This window comes from Eleginops maclovinus, chromosome 13, assembly GCF_036324505.1.
Source record: "Eleginops maclovinus isolate JMC-PN-2008 ecotype Puerto Natales chromosome 13, JC_Emac_rtc_rv5, whole genome shotgun sequence".
NCBI classification, from domain to species: Eukaryota; Metazoa; Chordata; class Actinopteri; order Perciformes; family Eleginopidae; genus Eleginops; species Eleginops maclovinus.
This window is the reverse complement of record NC_086361.1, coordinates 23,907,528-23,925,883: the sequence shown is the minus strand read 5'-3', so window position 1 is coordinate 23,925,883 and position 18,356 is coordinate 23,907,528. Positions and strand designations below refer to the sequence as shown.

The 18,356-nt window shown below is 44.2% G+C and overlaps 2 protein-coding genes across 9 annotated transcripts; one reads left to right on the top strand and one right to left on the bottom strand.

The window, feature by feature from the left end:
* The first annotated feature begins 106 nt into the window (after nt 1-106).
* Nucleotides 107-8,504, top strand: LOC134874896 (major histocompatibility complex class I-related gene protein-like). Of its 7 annotated transcripts, none has more exons than XR_010167137.1 (5): nt 107-472; nt 607-662; nt 5,928-5,982; nt 6,217-7,568; nt 7,816-8,504. XR_010167137.1 is itself a non-coding variant. In XM_063899152.1 (4 exons), the coding sequence occupies exons 1-4, from the start codon at nt 268-270 to the stop codon at nt 6,282-6,284; spliced, it is 372 nt and encodes a 123-aa protein (XP_063755222.1). In that variant the 5' UTR covers nt 108-267; the 3' UTR covers nt 6,285-7,184. The 7 variants fall into 7 exon arrangements, 5 of the variants coding, with proteins under 5 accessions (XP_063755222.1, XP_063755221.1, XP_063755224.1 ...); XR_010167138.1 differs by having other exon boundaries at nt 6,217-8,027; nt 8,145-8,504; XM_063899152.1 differs by lacking the exon at nt 7,816-8,504 and having other exon boundaries at nt 108-472; nt 5,940-5,982; nt 6,217-7,184.
* Nucleotides 7,242-15,199, bottom strand: LOC134874889 (uncharacterized). 2 transcript variants are annotated; one of them, XR_010167136.1, is made up of 4 exons: nt 12,086-15,199; nt 11,813-11,978; nt 11,243-11,338; nt 7,242-8,411 (listed from the first exon to the last, which is right to left on the bottom strand). XR_010167136.1 is itself a non-coding variant. In XM_063899142.1 (4 exons), exons 1-4 carry the CDS (start codon nt 12,446-12,448, stop codon nt 8,100-8,102), a joined length of 927 nt encoding a protein of 308 aa, XP_063755212.1. In that variant the 5' UTR covers nt 12,449-15,195; the 3' UTR covers nt 7,242-8,099. The 2 variants fall into 2 exon arrangements, 1 of the variants encoding a protein (XP_063755212.1); XM_063899142.1 differs by having other exon boundaries at nt 11,813-11,968; nt 12,086-15,195.
* Nucleotides 15,200-18,356: the final 3,157 nt, after the last annotated feature.

Sequence of the window (18,356 nt, the reverse complement as noted above, 5' to 3'; positions counted from 1 at the left end):
TTTTAAAAACGCCCAAAAATTTTTATGAAAAAAACAGAAATCTTTATTCATTTCTACATTTCTATTTCCCTGAGAGATGAACCTCCTGCTCTCCTTCACTCTGCTCACAGTAGAGAGACGTGATCACAGGAGAGAGGTCACGATGAATCTGAGTGCTAACCTCTGGAGTGTGTTTGTGCAGAGATCCCCTCGCTGGCTCTGCTCCAGAAGACCCCCTCCTCTCCAGTCCGCTGCCACGCTACAGGTTTCTACCCGGACAGAGCCGTGATGTTCTGGAGGAAAGACGGAGAGGAGCTTCACGACAACGTGGACCAAGGAGAGACCCTGCCCAACCACGACGGATCCTTCCAGATGAGTGTGGACCTGGACGTCCCCGCTGGAGACTGGGGGAAGTACCAGTGTGTGTTTCAGCTCTCTGGTGTGGGGGACAAGGTCCTCGTCCTGGACTCAGCTGAGATCAAGACCAACACAGGTAAGACTGCATCCCAAAGCACGAGGAAGAAGTACCCGGCCTGGAGAAAGGGGCCCTTCAGGAGCCAGGGAGCCTGGGGCCTCCCGCTGCTTCACCCGTTCAGGTTGTGATCTCTTTCTGTTTCTTCTCCACAGGGAACCCCCTCCTCCTCATCATCGGGGCTGCAGTGGCTGCTCTCCTCCTCCTCCTCATCGCTGGGATCGGATTCCTGGTTTACAGAAGGAGGAACGGTGAGGGACCAATCAGAAGCCCTGTCTCATATCAGTGTCCTCAGTCTTTAATTCCAGGCTTTGAGGAAGCTAAGCAGACTCAGAGCCTCTCAGTGTGATGTGGATCTGGACAGCGTTCAGTCCTTCAGGGGGAGGGATTGGAGGCTGACCTCTGCAGGACTGATCTGTGTGTCTCCTGTCTGTGTTGTGTAAGGGACGGAGGACTGAAACACTGTTCTCTGCTTTTCCTTTCAGCCAATGAGAACTCTCCCTCTCCGGCCTCCAGCGCTGAGCTCACTCAGCTGAATCAGCCGTCTCAGTGAGGGGCTTCATCCCCTCTCCAGCTGCTGTCTCTCAGAGCTGCCTCTCTCTCTGCTCCAGAAGACCCCCTCCTCTCCAGTCCGCTGCCACGCTACAGGTTTCTACCCGGACAGAGCCGTGATGTTCTGGAGGAAAGACGGAGAGGAGCTTCACGACAACGTGGACCAAGGAGAGACCCTGCCCAACCACGACGGATCCTTCCAGATGAGTGTGGACCTGAACGTCCCCGCTGGAGACTGGGGGAAGTACCAGTGTGTGTTTCAGCTCTCTGGTGTGGAGGACAAGGTCCTTGTCCTGGACTCAGCTGAGATCAAGACCAACACAGGTAAGACTGCATCCCAGGGGGGGAGGGTTCCTAACAACAGACGTCTCTCTCACCTGGCACAGCGGTCTCAGGTGAGAGAGACTAAGAAGAAGGTTGAGGAAGAACCCCGTATGAAAGCACGAGGAAGAAGTACCCGGCCTGGAGAAAAGGGCCCTTCAGGAGCCAGGGAGCCTGGGGCCTCCCTCTGCTTCACCCATTCCTTCCGGTTCCGGCGCTGCTACGAGTGGCAGCCAGCAACAGTCGCTCTCTCTCTTTTCCTACTTTTTAGTTATTTATTCTTAGCATTGTTTGTTTATTAGCATTTATTTTCAGTAAGTAGTTGTGCCACCCTTAGCCAACTATGTTTTTGGAACTTTTTCGCCGTGTTTCTCATTCTGGGGACACTTTTACTGAATCGCGTTCCGCCGTGGCTCAACAACATTACGGCGGAGCCTTTGTTTACACCCGGAGTCAGCTGTTGGCGCTACAACATACAACCTCGTTGCTACGGGAGAGGCCTGAAATCCCCAGGGAGCTGAAGAGGAGGTACAGGGGATGCAAGGCTGGACGTAAACAACGGGAGAAGAAGCGGAGATATAAACCATATCTCCCTTCCATCACCATGGGGAACGTGAGGTCGCTAGTGAACAAGATGGACGAGCTAGCGGGCTTGGTGAGGACTCAGCGGGTGTATCGGGAGAGCAGTGTGCTTTGTTTCACGGAGACATGGCTCCACGAGGACACCCCGGACTCCCTCGCAACTGTGGACGGCTTCCTCACTGTTCGGGCGGACAGGACTCACCAAGAGAGTGGCAAGAGGAAAGGTGGGGGGCTTGCTATTCTCGTTAACAACAAGTGGTGTTTTCCTGGACATGTTACTGTAAAGGAACGTGTGTGTAGCCCAGACATTGAAGTGCTTGCCGTGAGTCTGCGGCCATACTATCTGCCGCGTGAGTTCTCACACGTGATTCTCCTGGTTGTTTACATTCCACCGTCGGCAAACGCAGCGCTCGCGACTGACGTCACCCACTCCGTCGTCGCGAGACTTCAGACACAGCCCCTAGACGCATTCATCGCGATATCTGGGGACTTCAACCACGTCACTCTGGCTGCAACACTGCCCACCTTCAAGCAGTTTGTGGACTGTCCCGCCAGGGAAAACAAGACACTGGACCTGCTGTATGCCAATGTTAAGGAGGCACCACTTGGAAGGTCAGACCACAACCTCATCCACCTTAAGCCACTGTATAAGCCTCTAGTCCAGCGGCTGCCTGTTACCATCAGGACTGTGAGGAGATGGTCACAGGAGGCTGAGGAGACTTTGCAGGGCTGCTTTGAGTCAACAGACTGGGATTTGCTCTGTGATTCTCATGGGGAGGACATTGATGATCTCACGGACTGCATAACAGGGTACATCAACTTCTGTGTGGACAGTGTTGTTCCCTTACAGACTGTACGCTGTTTCCCCAACAACAAGCCGTGGGTCACCAGAAACATCAAGGTCCTGCTTAACGAGAAGAAGAGGGCCTTCAGAGACGGGGACAGGGAGCAGATGAGGCGAGTTCAGAGGGAGCTGAAGGAGAAGATACAGCAGGGTAAAGACAGCTACAGGAGGAAACTGGAGCACAAACTCCAGCAGAACAACCTGAAGGGCGTGTGGAGTGGCATGAGGAGCATCACTGGCTACAAACAACCTGGTAGCCAGACAATAGAGGGTGGGCCTGACCGGGCCAACGAGCTGAATCTGTTCTTCAATAGATTCGATGAGAGGGCTCCGGTCTACCCCTCCCCCAGCTCCTCTACAACCATCCCCCTTAGAACCTCCAGCCCTGCTGTCCTCCCTCCCACACCGTCCCTCCACAGCTACACCGTACCTGCTCTTTCTCCCCCACCATTACCATTACCTCACCGCTCCCCCATCAACATCAACACAACACAGACTCTTTCTGCCCCCACACACGGCACACCGACCTTCACAGCAGAGCAGGTGAGGAATGTGCTGTGCAGGCTCCGCCCAGGCAAGGCTGCAGGTCCCGACGGCGTCAGCCCGAGGGTCCTCAAAACATGTGCTGCCCAGCTGAGTGCAGTCCTGCAGTACATCTTCAACCTGAGCCTGAGTCCGGAGAGGGTCCCTGTGCTGTGGAAAACTTCCTGCCTCGTTCCGGTACCGAAGAAGGCGCGTCCCAGCACCTCCAACGACTACAGACCGGTGGCGCTGACGTCCCACCTGATGAAGTCCCTGGAGAGGCTGGTCCTGTCACCTCTTCGGCCCCTGGTTAGTTCATCGCTGGACCCTCTGCAGTTTGCCTACCAGCCGAAGCTAGGAGTGGAAGACGCCATCATCTTGCTGCTTCACCGTGCCTACGCCCACTTGGACAGACCCGGTAGCACTGTGAGAATCATGTTCTTCGACTTCTCCAGTGCGTTCAACACCATTCGGCCCGACCTGCTGGGGAGTAAGCTGACGGCACCACAGTTTGTCAGACTGCAGGACTGTGTGTCTGACACTGTGGTCAGCAGCACAGGGGCTCCACAGGGAACCGTTCTGTCTCCCTTCCTGTTCACCCTGTACACCTCAGACTTTCAGTTCCACTCGGAGTCCTGCCATCTGCAGAAGTTTTCAGACGATTCTGCAGTTGTTGGTTGTGTCAGCGAGGGAAATGATGAGGAGTACAGGGGCGTCGTGGACTCCTTCGTTGAGTGGTGTGAGTTCAACCACCTGCAGCTCAACACCGCCAAGACAAAGGAGCTGGTGGTGGATTTCCGCAGGAGGAAATCTACCCCCACACCCATTTCCATCAAGGGGGTGACTGCCGACATTGTTCAGGACTACAAATACCTGGGTGTTCACCTGGACAATAACCTGGACTGGGCCAAGAACACTGAGGCTGTGTATAAGAAGGGCCAGAGCCGACTCTACTTCCTGCGGAGGCTCCGGTCCTTCAACGTCTGTAACACCATGCTGAAGATGTTCTACCAGTCGGTGGTAGCCAGTGCCATCTTCTTTGGTGTTGCGTGCTGGGGAAGCAGGTTGAGGTCAGCAGACGCCAACAAGATCAGCAGGATCGTCAGGAAGGCTGGCTCCGTCCTGGGGGTCCAGCTGGACTCTTTGCTGGTGGTGTCTGAGAGGGGGATGCTGCGCAAGCTGCGTAGTATCATGGACAACAACGCTCACCCTCTCCACCAGGTGCTGACCTCATACAGAAGCACCTTCAGCAATAGACTCATTCCACCCCGGTGTACCACAGAACGCCTCAGGAAGTCCTTTCTTCCTGTGGCCATCAGACTCTTTAACTCATCCACCTCAGGTCGTTAGAGGAACATTGGAGACTCAGTGACACTTTATTTCATCGCAATGCTGTCATGTTCCTCGGGGTAAACATCAGTGAGGACCTGACATGGACACATCACACCAGGGTCATATCCAAGACGGCTCGACAGCGGCTCTTCTTCCTCCGCAGGCTGCGGAAGTTCAACATGGACTCCAGGATACTCTGCAACTTCTACAGGTGCACCATCGAGAGTATCCTGACTGGCTGCATCACCGCCTGGTATGGCAGTTGCACCGCCCTCAACCGTAAGACTCTACAGAGGGTGGTGAAAACTGCTCAGCACATCACCAGGACGGAGCTGCCATCCATGGAGGACCTCTACACCCAGCGGTGTAGGAAGAAGGCCGGTAGGATATTAAAGGACCCCCATCACCCCAGCAACAATCTGTTCTGTCTGCTGCCGTCTGGCAGACGGTACCGCAGCATCCGGACCAAGACCACCAGACTCAGAGACAGTTTTATACCACAGGCTATAAGACTACTGAACTCCTGAGCTCTGTGAATGTCTACTCACATCTGTTTATAGTACACACATACATATATATTATACACATCTGCCATACATATCTGTTTATAGTACACATATCTATATATTATACATATCTGCCATATACATCTGTTATACATAATATGCATCTGTCCATACCTCCTCATTCAACAGTGTAAAGTATTTAAATACTCTCAATGTATTCCACATATGTATATATTTCACATCCTCAAATCTTTATTGTTAATATTGTAAATATTCTTCTCTCTTTTTGTACTATTTTATTTATCTTTTGCACCATGCATGTTGAGTTGTTGGAGGAGCACGCGACATAAGATTTTCATTGCCAACATATACGCTGTATCTGCTGTGCATATGACCAATAAAACCTTGAAACCTTGAAACCTTGAAATTTCACTTCACTTTCACATGTCACTTTATTTAGTATTTAGTATTTAGTATTCAGTATTTAGTATTTAGTATTCAGCTTAGTTTTATTAGTTCTCTTATTACTGTACTGCCATTTGCACTATACGTATTGTTGTATATTGTATATACCTACGTACTTACTGTAACTATTTCATATTTGCAAAGCTGCTCTTATTGTTGATACATTTAGTTTATACTTAGTAATATTTGATGTATATTGAGTGTATATTTCTCCTTCCTTCTTTGTATTGAACTGTTGCACCTCAATTTCCCTCAAGATAAATAAAGCTTCTTGAATCAGGTTGTGATCTCTTTCTGTTTCTTCTCCACAGGGAACCCCCTCCTCATCATCATCGGGGCTGCGGTGGCTGCTCTCCTCCTCCTCCTCATCGCTGGGATCGGATTCCTGGTTTACAGAGAGAGGAACGGTGAGGGACCAATCAGAAGCCCTGTCTCATATCAGTGTCCTCAGTCTTTAATTCCAGGCTTTGAGGAAGCAAAGCAGACTCAGAGCCTCTCAGTGTGATGTGGATCTGGACAGCGTTCAGTCCTTCAGGGGGAGGGATTGGAGGCTGACCTCTGCAGGACTGATCTGTGTGTCTCCTGTCTGTGTTGTGTAAGGGACAGAGGACTGAAACACTGTTCTCTGCTTTTCCTTTCAGCCAATAAGAACTCTCCCTCTCCGGCCTCCAGCGCTGAGCTCACCCAGCTGAATCAGCCGTCTCAGTGAGGCGCTTCATCCCCTCTCCAGCTGCTGTCTCTCAGAGCTGCCTCTCTCTCTGCTGTGAAGCGTCTGGAGGAGCAGCGGTACAGTTCAGATCCTTCTGCAGAGCGCCGTGGGGAAGGCTCGCTCTCAGGAACGCAGATATTAGGAAATCAATGACATCAGTTCAATGGAATAGAGAAGCAGCAATTGGAAATAGAATAAGCACCTGAGGGATATCTCAGGTCTAAATCAGGTCAATGTTGGGCTTTAAGGACTCGATCTCACTTCTTTATGTCCTCTTCTTTAGGGTTATGGGTCAGGCAGCGCTGCACCACTTCTCCCTGTAAACTGGGAACCATTGATTATCCTGGGATCATTACCTGGTAATATTAGGGTTTGAATCCAGCAGGAGACGCTCACTGATTGGACGACAGAGGAAATGTTATTTGGTTTCTCATGAAGTGTCTTTTCCTCTGATCATGTATTTCTGCTCAGGAAATCTGTCTCATCTGAAGAGAATCAGAACCTCTCTGCTGTTGGGTTTCTGGCAAATCAATATTATGTAACACACACACACACACACACACACACACTCTAAAAAGTAATACTGCATATTACTTGATACAATTAGTGAAACATTTTTACACTCGAAGATATTGAGTTGATTTGAAATCTCTCTAATCGGTTAAAACAAAACATGAATCCTAAATCTAAAGTAATATTTTCGAATACGTCTGAATGAATTGACTTGGCTCAAATACCACATACATTAGGTAAATGTAACTGAAATGCTGTGTTAACCATATGGAAAACCTGAGTAGAAAACACTAAAGAAACTCAGCAAATATAATTGAAAACATTTATAGGAGATAATTACAAATGTGCTAATGACTTACTAAAGAAATGTGTTGTACTGATTTTAAATTGTATTTTTTATTTGAGGATATTCAGTAGCTACTATAAACGAATATGACCAAGGGCTCACAAAACAGGAAAACTTTATTTTAAAACAATTTTCCCACAGAAAATTACATTTCTTCCCCCAACATCTGCACACACTAGCAGCAACATTATTCATATTGCAAGTAATAACCAAAAGTGCAACAGGGATTTTTTTCTTTTCAGAATTCTTCAAAATTCTCCACAAGAACTGGAGTTGTATCACAACAACAGAGGGGTTCAACTGTGTTTTTTCCCCATCTCAATCATCACCAACTAACAGTTACCTCAACAACATGTCCATCTGTCTTACCACTGAAGTTATGTGGACACAACCTACAGCAACACCGTTACAGGAAAGGAAATTCGGTATACCCAAGATCAAACAAATACTTCTTGCCAAATGGGCATGAAAAAAAGATACATGTTAAAGATGAATATTAATGCTAGGTGTAATCTTCACACTAAACACATTGATGAGTAGTAGCTATGTCTATAACAATCTGTAACATAAGGGCAAACATCATCTCCAGCATATGTGGCTTCATGTTTAGATGTGACAATGCAATGGTCAACTCTTGTGCTTTTTAATCACATGCATTTCTCACATTTCCAGATACTCCAAACTGAAAATACAAAAACGTTCTCCTTTAGACGTACAACATTTAAGTAAAATTTGAAGCCTTGTGGCTCAGGAATGAATTGTAAATGTGCAATCAAAAAGAAGTCAGATTGTGCAGGGACAGACAACACCTGGGAAAGGTTTTCCAAAATGAAGCCACAGATCATCCAAGTTTCTGTCCAGAAGGATCTCACTAATTCCTGAGGGTACAGTCTGTTTTTGCCTTACACGCATGTTCAAGTGGGTTTGAGTCTCATCTGTGCTCACCCAACAGACAACTATATCATCACATTGTTTTTCAGTCTTTGCACCTTTGTTGACAGGTTCCCAGCATCCACTTCAACAAGCATCTTTTGAAATACTTCAAAAGTGTACTTTAGAGTTTTGGGGTATTTAAGATCCAAGGCATAAGTTAGCCCAAGCAAGTAGCAGCAGGCTCTGCTGAGATCCCCAAGGTGGTTGAGTACGATGGAACTCTCAATGACGAGCCCTACGTCCCTGATTTGTCCATTTTCACTTCGCACAAGGTACAGAGCCATCATCTCTGCTCCCAGCTCTTCTTCCACATTGATGGCTGAATCATCAGAAGTCTGTAGACATTGTAAAGGAAAGTGGTTAGAGCAGGCAGAATGTCACCAGAATAAAATAAATGACCAAACTACATAAACTCAGCTATACAAACATCATGTTCTAAGTTGTCTATTATTTTAACTAGCAAATATAACAAATTTGAATGATCTGAATAGACCCATGCAAATAATAACAATGAGGATGACTTCAACACGAATGAAGGTATCTGTACATATCCTCATTAATCCAGGTCACAGATGTCACAATGATATTGAATTGAGTCAAGTGGACTGTTGGCACCATATGTAGTTTTTATGTTTGGCCACTAGGTTGGGTATTATGATTATAAAAGCATACAGGTAAGACACACGTGATGACCAACAGGTGTATGAGACAGAGGTGGGACCAAGTCACTGTTTGGCAAGTCCCAAGTAAGTCCCAAGTCTCAGCAGTCAAGTCCAAGTCAAGTCCCAAGTAAAGACAGAGAAGGGCAAGTCGAGTCCAAGTCCAAGTAACACCAAAGCCAAGTCGAGTCCAAGTCCAAGTCCCAAGCTTCTTCGAGTCCTGAACAAGTCATCATGTACTCTTCACTTAATAATGCCATTATCAGACTAACGATCACACAATTTCAACATATCAACCTAATCTTCAGTATTTTTTTATACATACAGATTAAACTATGCATATATTTTATATATCTGTATATACGCATGCGCCCAAAGACCTTCAAAGTATTGTGTGTGAATGGTGGGTTAGAAATGTATGAGCACGGAAGGCACCACTGTCATCCTAAAGTTGGTAAAGCGCCTTGACTAGTGAGGCATGGACTGTGTGGATGCATGTAACTGGCATTGATGCTTCAGTGGATGCCAGTTACAGTAGGTCAACATTTTGCTTAAATCACAAAGAAACCTAATATTTCAATAAAACAATGTTTAATCTGCATAACAATTAAGCAGCATGACTACACACAATGAAAGGTGCTGGGGGTAGGCGCTTGAGAGACAGACAGACAGAGAGAGAGACAGAGTACACCTCCCTAATCTTAGTTATTTGTGTACATACCTGCAAACTCAGAAGGGCTGAAAAAGGTGACAAACTAAACCGTTGTAGGGGGGTCTGGGGGGTCTGGGGGCATCCCCCCCCACCCCCCCAGCCTTTGTACACGTTGCCTAGCAACGTCGCACATGCGCATTATATCCTGCTCCGCTCCGAGTTATAGTAGTAGGCTATTCATGGGAAACGCATGAACAGCACGTTAAGATCTCGGCCAAGTCGTAATTAAAAGCAGTTCTTCATTATTTAAGTTAAGCGGCGGTAACGCCAGTGTTAAACACGGTGTTAAACAAGGTGTTAAACAAGGTGTTTAACACCGTGTTTAACACCGTGTTTAACAAGGTGTTAAACACGGTGTTAAACACCGTGTTTAACACGGTGTTTAACACCGTGTTTAACAAGGTGTTAAACACGGTGTTTAACACGGTGTTTAACACCTTGTTAAACACCGTGTTAAACACGGTGTTAAACACGGTGTTAAACACGCAAATGCCGGTTGGTGTGCGTACGGTACTGAGTGTTTATCGGTCCACGGCCGTTATGAACGTGTCGCATTGGTCCATATGTAATGCGCACGTTCTGTTGTTCCCATTGGCATAGAGCTATTGAACATTAATTTTAACAAAGGATACGGATAACATATCGCCCACGGCAGTTTTGTCATTGTATGTATAGCCTATATTTGTATTACGCTATCATCATTCAACATGTAGAATGAACGTGTAATCTATAGAGTCGATTTACATAGATAATTCACAACCATGAACCTAATCTGGATCTTAAACCTGCCAATTGCAACTGAGAGAGACGCAGACCAGACGGACAGCTCTCGACTAGGCTTCCCTTCCGTGGCACAATTGCATCTTTTCCGTAGATGAAATCCGGGGAAATCGTGAATATTAATGAGGGGAAACCCGGGGATTATCCAATCACGCTGGTTAGGTCCCTGATCCAATCCAAAAAGGCCAAAATCCACCACATGATTGCATTGCTCGCACTTGCCTGCCGGCTCTCTCACTTTGCGGTCTTTGGGGCTTCGCAGGTTCGCATTGCAGGGAAGGATGTCCATGATCAGGAAATTTAGCTTTTGACTCGAGGCATGTCAAGTCATTACAAGTAAAAGAGGCAAAGTCCGAGTCAAGTCTCGAGTTAATAGTATTCAAGTCCAAGTCGAGTCGTAAGTCATGCCGAATTTGATCAAGTCAAGTCTGAAGTCATTAAAATCATGACTCGAGTCTGACTCGAGTCCAAGTCATGTGACTCGAGTCCACATGTCTGGTATGAGAGGGGAAGCAAATAGTTTTTGACCATGTCAGTGTGGAGCCCTGTCCTCTCCTCTCCTCCCCCTTCAACGTTTTGAACTTGTAGTTTGGCCTTGGTGTCTCTCTGTGTTTCCACAGATTCTCGAGAGCTCCATCTCTCTGCACTAACTGCCCACTCAACCGCCCCTCCCCGATGACAGATCCCTCACCTAGGCCCTGTTGTCCTTCTGTTGTCCCCCCTTAACCCCATGCCTCAGTCCTAATTATGTCCAATGTTTCTTCCTGTTCAAGTTGTTCTTTTAAAGTTGTTGCCTTGAGATTACACAAGTTGTTAAGTGGCACTACATAAATAAAATAGATTTGAATTGAATGGCATGCCAATGTGGAATTACTTTAGATTTTGATAATATTTGGTGTATTAGGTTTGCTAAATCCAATCTGATTTAGATATAAGCTACAAGAGCAATGTTGCAGTCTTTCCAATAGACACAAAAGGGCAAAGTGCAGCTGACTATGTATTTTATTGCGCTCACCTCAAATTCCTTGATTAAGGCACCCACGTCTTCTCCCAGGTGATCAACGAGACATCTGATGACAACTTCTCTAGTTTTCTCAATGGGAATTCCACTCTGTTAAGGAGAAAAAAATGTTAAACAGCTGACAAGATACAGTAGTCACTCTCCTCAGTGCACATTTTGGCCCTTCTACTTTAAATATTATAACAGTTTTGACTACACTGAATAAATGAAACAACATGTAGTGAAGCAGTTGGTAAATCCTTACAATTTCTATCAACATTCAACCTATCATTCATCCCTTATCTGGAGTGGTCACTGGAACCTTGAAGTCATATTTGCCATGTGATATATTTTTGGTATATAGCTCAGAATACACTCACACTGAAACAGAGTAAAAATGAAGAACGGTAAAACATTATAGTAGGCAGATGGGTAGAGGAGCAAGAATGTGCAGTATATGTTATATATGAAGAAGAAATAGATGGTTAGAGCAAATTGAGAAACACTGTGGTGGAAAAGACAAGAGAGCGGTGACAACAAAGCTGGGGGAAAAAATGATCTCAACAGAGGAGCAAACTAAAATACCTGCAGTAGAATATTCATCTCTGCACGATGTCTCTCTCCAGCAGCACCTTTCTTGGCTTGGAAGATGGCAAGCAGTTTCGGGGTGTAGTGGTCCAACTTGAACATGAATTTGGCCTCAAGATTTACAGTGGTAATTCCATGGAACTCAGCGTTGACCTGAAAAAAACTGAAAAAGACACAAAAAACACACAAGGCCCAATTTACAGACTTAGGGTTAAACAAGCTGCCCAAGGTGCATTTGCATAAAACTGTATTGCAGATGTTTAATCTCACCTGTGACATGTCAAACAAGGCAGGCCACCTTTCTTTGATCTCTCTGATGCTCAGTTGAAGACTGACAACATCCTGTCTTCTATGAGCAAATGTGTTGGACATCAATACACTGACGGTCGCCCTCTCTCTCTTCTTTAAGTCGGACAGGATTGTGAGACGCTGTTCCTCTTGTTGTTCATTGCTTTCTCCTGAAGGATAATGTGGGCGATACATTACTTCCCCTTTGCGTGCCTTTTTTACATTTTGGGCTGGTTTCCTCTCACCAGGACGCTTGTTTTTAAGAGAATTGCACGTGACTTCAGGAAATCCAAGATTTCTTAACTTGGACCTATAATTCCCCATTTTGTATTTGAGGCAGTACATGCATCCAATCCATCCGTTGCGACTTCCGGGTTATGTTAGACATGGGTGTTTTTGGACTAAGGCTTCTGCAACCTGTCCAACCTGAAGGCCTGTGGGATAGGCAGTGTAACTGTACATGTAATCTGCCAGCCTTTCCATTATTTCAGACTTGACCCGGGTGTTGTTGAGGACAGTGCCATCTTTCAAAAACTGTTTATTCGCATTCCTGAGTACTGCCTCTGTCGCAACTGAAAAAAGTGGAATCTCAACTTCACTTGGCCACAATGCCCTTTAAGGGCTCAACAATATAGTATCTTGTGATGACACTGATGATGTGCCATCTGACTGGTAGTCTGCAGAACTAGAGGATGACAGCGAAGGCAACGTTTTTGAAGTAAAGCTGGAAGTGTCACTCACATCGCCTGCATCTGCCACATTTTCAGTCTCTGGTGTTGCTATTGTGAGCACTATGGAAGGAATGACAACCACTTTGATTGTCCCCTTATGTTTAACCTCCTTAGTAGAATGAATTGTGAAGAAATCTCCAAAGTCCTCGTCAAGGTAATGAAGAGTGAATTCCTCATGAATCAGAAAAGTGTCCTTCACAGTCTTATGTAATTGCTCCACTGTATCTGGCATCCCTGATGACAGTGTGAGCTTCTTACTATGATGATCAATAATCACCTTCACAACAACACGGTCCATCTGTACAAAAACAAATACAGTTAAGGCTTTTAACTCACCTAAAACTGGACAATAACATGTCGTCTTGTTGTCAGCAGGTATGTATCACTAAGTTACTCTATGCCCAGCAGGGTCACCTTCCCAGAGTGCTCCAAAACAAACCCCCTAAAATGTTCATAATACCAGCCGTTGAGCAACTTAACAATGAAGTTTAGATCACTGCCCACAATCACAATTTGTGAAATCTCCACAAAATTGGGTAGACCACTGGTAGATCCATGGGGCAAAATCATCCCAACTGCATATCTGGTTCCATGATATGACAGTGCACTTGTCAGCTCCACCGTGGTTTGTGTTGGATATACTTTTTAAAAAGACTCCTGTATCTCTTCATGCAGCAATGCCAATGGAATACTAGTTACTTTACTTACACATAATGCAGGTTTCAAAGCATCAGCATGTAAATGATAAGCCATCATCATTTGGTGCTTTGTGCTGAGAGAGAGTAGAATGTTTCTGAAACTGTTGGTGTGTCTAACAATACGTTTAAAAAAACTATGCTTTGCTTCGAAGCGCATCGTGCAGACACAAACCAAAGGTCCAAAGCATTTTATCATGTCCGGATAATGTTCTAAGAAATGGAACTTCGGAGTTAACTTAAAGTCAGGAAAACCTTCCAACAGTCTATGGCGATGTTCAGAAATCCATTTATCGAGATAACTAATACTGTTCTCGGTATGAACAGGGGATACCACGAGTTCAGTAATATCTTTTAAGGTCATGAGAACTTGCGGGTTCAGTGAATGGCACCTTTGCACCAATTATAAATGGTAACAATCTCAGTAGTGTCCAATTCTCGTGTGCGTTTCCGCCGATAGATCTGCGAGAAGAAAGATTTAGTGGGATTGGGTGAGGGCGGTCGGTTTTGTCGGTCCACTTATATGGAAACTCTGTCATTAAATTGTTCAGTTGTAACTGAGTGAAATACTGCTTTTTTACAAACAGGTTAAGACATAGTGCTAACTCCAATGGTATTACACCTTCTAAGAGGTCGTGGAGTACATCTGGGGGGTACCCTGTCACAAAATGGAAATGCTTCAATTTTTTTTCTGTTAAGGGACAAACCTTCTTACACCATAACAATGTACCAGATCAGGGTTTTCCTTTACAGATTGAACATGTGATGTACAATTCTCCTTTGTTCTTGGTGGAAAAAATCCAGAATGCACCTCTTTTTGCTGGTAGTCTGAATGGTCCCCACTACAAAATCTACATATGTAATGCCCATTAAAACTTTCCACCAGACCACTCAAAGCATGAGCACCCAGATTATCTGCTGAAACACAAAAAACTGTTCCTCTGATATTTTTACAAATGGCAAGGAAAAAAATGCCTTCTTCCTCTAACATAATAAGGTCCTTCAAGAGAGGCTCCAGGACAGTTTCATAGCCAAATGTCTTAACATCATTAGCTTTGCAAAGTAGTGTCACATTAATTGATGTTAATTGGGATATCAATTCTGAGGGCACATCTGCAAGTACCCAATAGAAGGCTGTCACTTTATGTTGTTTCCGCGAGGTTCCAAGCGGATTACATATTTCAAAATCATCCGCATAAAGTATGGGTGAAATTCTTAGCTCCCCATCTGAATAAAACTCATTTAACTTAAAATATTTGCCATCTTTAAAGGATGAAAGCTGTGAGGCCTTGCCTGAATGTCTTGTCAGTATATTACTTACAATATCTTAGCCGTATGTGGCCCGGGGGCCGTAGTTTGCCCATGTCTGACCTAGACATTCAGATGCTAACAAGGCCCATTAAGTAGATTAGCTTTGGTGAGGAATGGCTTCGTCGCGATAGTAATGTTTGTAAACTGATATTTCATGCTCATGTCTGGCTTCAGCAACTAAGGAATGTTATCATAAAAAATACATTCGTTCAAAATCAGTTACTTACGGTCAGGTCAAGTTGATATTCAAGTCAATCCGCTGTGCCCGCCAGCACATCTGCCATGCCCTGCCATGCTCTGCCATGCCCTGCCCTGCCATGCTCTGCCATGCCCTGCCATGCCCTGCCCTGCCCTGCCATGCTCTGCCCTGCCCTGTCATGCTCTGCCATGCCCTGCCCTGCCATGCTCTGCCATGCTCTGCCCTGCCCTGCCATGCTCTGCCCTGCCCTGCCATGCTCTGCCATGCCCTGCCCTGCCATGCTCTGCATGCCCTGCCATGCTCTGCCATGCCCTGCCATGCCCTGCCCTGCCATGCTCTGCCCTGCCATGCTCTGCCATGCCCTGCCATGCCTGCCTCCATCTTTTTCAGATCTGTCCCAACCGTCAGGGAATGTCGTCACTATAGTCGGTTCCACTTACTTGATTTTTTTACGTTGTTAAGTTACTGTCCAATAAATTTGAGTTGACTTGTTTGATAATTACACTTACTTAAAGCTAATTGATATTCGTAGTGCATTCTCAAAAATCTTGTTGAAACATACATTTATTATTACAAAAATGTAAACCATGTAATCTGTGAGTCAAATATTAATTTATCCTAAAGACATAAACTTAATTTTAGTATGGATATTTCACTCAAAGATTCCTGTTGGATTTTTACTAATGAATTTTTGATGTACTCAAATCAAATACTCAGCATGATGATATTCAGCATTTTTATTAAGCATGCATACGGTATGCATGCTTGATAATGTGATTGAATAATGTGATTGAATAATGTGATTGAATGTGATTGAATGTGACAGTACTATATAGGTATACCTATATAGTACTGTCACATTTACAGGGTTCTTGAATTATTTCTCAGAGTGCACACAGTTCCTGATGTGTAGATATGAGGCGTTTGATGTTGTGTTGCTGAATGATCTTTAGTTAGTTGTTTATTTACAGCATCTCTCTTTGATTGGGTTTGAAAGATAATTGTGTTTTTGATTTTCATTACGTTGCTGTTGTTTAGGGACACTGAGGTGTTGTGTGCATAGACGCCGGACAGTGGCGTTATAAATACTGTAGTTTGGTTCAGAGATGGACGTCAGATGAAGATGCTCTGCGTTGTCTTTCCTCTCCTGTCGGTGTTTCACTTTCCAATAAAAAACTCTCTCCCTAATGTCTGTCTTTGTGTCCTTCCATAAACACGTGTTGTTATTTACTGCCGTCACAGACACTAGGGGAAGTGGGTTTGGTGTTAAAGAGCAGGAAGCAGAAACCTTTTACTCCTTTTGAGACGATTTAAAAAGTACTGCTTTCTAAAATCAATTCAAATGTTCTCTAAAGGGAGGAAAGTTAATCAGAATAAAGTCACTATGACTGATTCATTCATATTTCTGATGTGTGTTTCATCAGTGTGTGTCAGCTGATCTCAGAGCTGCGGTCCTGCTAAAGAAACCTGTTGAGGTGAAACCTGCCCGGCAACCGATGACGCTTCAGTGCCGACTGGGAGAGGTCCAGTTCTGTGGCTCCTCTGAGTCAGCTGTTAGTTATACAGCTGAGGTTACATTTAGTGAGGCTCAAAAATCATATTCATTTGTTAACCTCCAGTCACAGTTTAACTGACAAATGAAATCCTCTAAATAAACCTGAAAATATGACCTTTATTTACCTTCTGTTTCAGATCGATGACCAGTACATCACAGACTGGGCCAAACCAGTATGAGTTCTGCCTGGAAACTCAAATATTAATATTTCATGTTTAATTAAAACTTATGAAACAAAGATACAATATTAAAAAATCAACAAACCTCAAAAGTCAATGGTATTTAGAGTAAGAGAAGAAACCACATTTTTACTATTTTAATCTATCAGTCATTATTAAATATATACAATTATTATTAATAAATATATATTATTATTATTATTAAATATATAACATTATTATTAATAAATATATATTATTATTATTATTATTATTAATAATAAATATAGATTATTATTATTATTATTAAATATATATTATTATTATTATTAAATATATACAATTATTATTATTATTATTATTATTAAATATATAAAATTATTATTATTAATAATAATTTTATATATTTAATAATAATAATAATATATATTATTATTAATAATAATAATAATATATATTATTATTATTATTATTAATAATAATATATATTATTAATAATAATAATAATATATATTATTTTAAGCTGTAAATGTTTATTATTATTATATTTACTATACTATTCATTCTTATTTAATATTATTATTCTATTCATTCGTTTGAAATGTGTCGTATTAAATATGAATTATTCTGTGTGTTTGTGTGTGTGTGTGTGTGTGTTTGTGTGTGTGTGTGTGTGTGTGTGTGTGCGTGTGTGTGTCCGCAGGTTCTGGGATTACTCCGCTCACATCACAAATGAAGTCGTTGTTCAGTATTGATTTCCTCCTCACACACACTTCAGTCTCCAGTGTGTGTGTTTGATGAAGGAGTGACAACGGTAATTGAGCCCCCCCCCCCCCTCGTCCCAGTGGAAACAGGTTGTTGTTCTCTCGCCTGTCACTCAGACAGGTGATGTGCTTTGTCTCCGTGTGCACTGACCCTCTGCTCGTGTTGGACCTGTGACAGCTGTCCCCTCTTCGATGCAGAGCGGAGTGTGACGCTGTTTGATCACTCCATCTCTGCTCCTGCTGAATCAATCGGGATCCTTTCCATCCCTTGGTGTACAATTGAATGCAGGACCACACTGAGTATTGTAGCAACCCTTCAGAGGCCCTGTTCTGCTTCGTGTGGTGGTCCCTCTCCTGTAGGGTAGCTGTTAGTGCATGTAAATGGTCTGCAAAGGCTCAAATCACTAACAATCACCAATCACAGTATGAACACTCGAGGCTTCCGCTCAGGCTTGGAAAGTTAGTCATGCATTTCTCCCGATATACAAAGAAATACTAGTTTTAAAGAGGATCATCCTGGGGGAATATGGATGTTTGCAACACACACTTCAGTCTGTTATCTAACCCTGAGCGTTGCAGCATCTATCAGTCTTCTCATCCTCTGAAACCTGTGCAGCTCTTCAGTCCTGACGGCTGTTATAATCCTTCCTCGAAGCGACATATACCTGGGCAAACACTTGTCTTTACCCAGCGTGATGAACTGTTTGCAGGGCTCTTCTGCCTGCTCATTGGGAGTGAAGGAGGTCGTGTGTAGCGGGGTTCTACTTCATACCTCCACAAACACAGGCATAGTCGGAGAAGTAGTGACGTTATTTTTTTGGGGAAAGTGAAAAAAATATT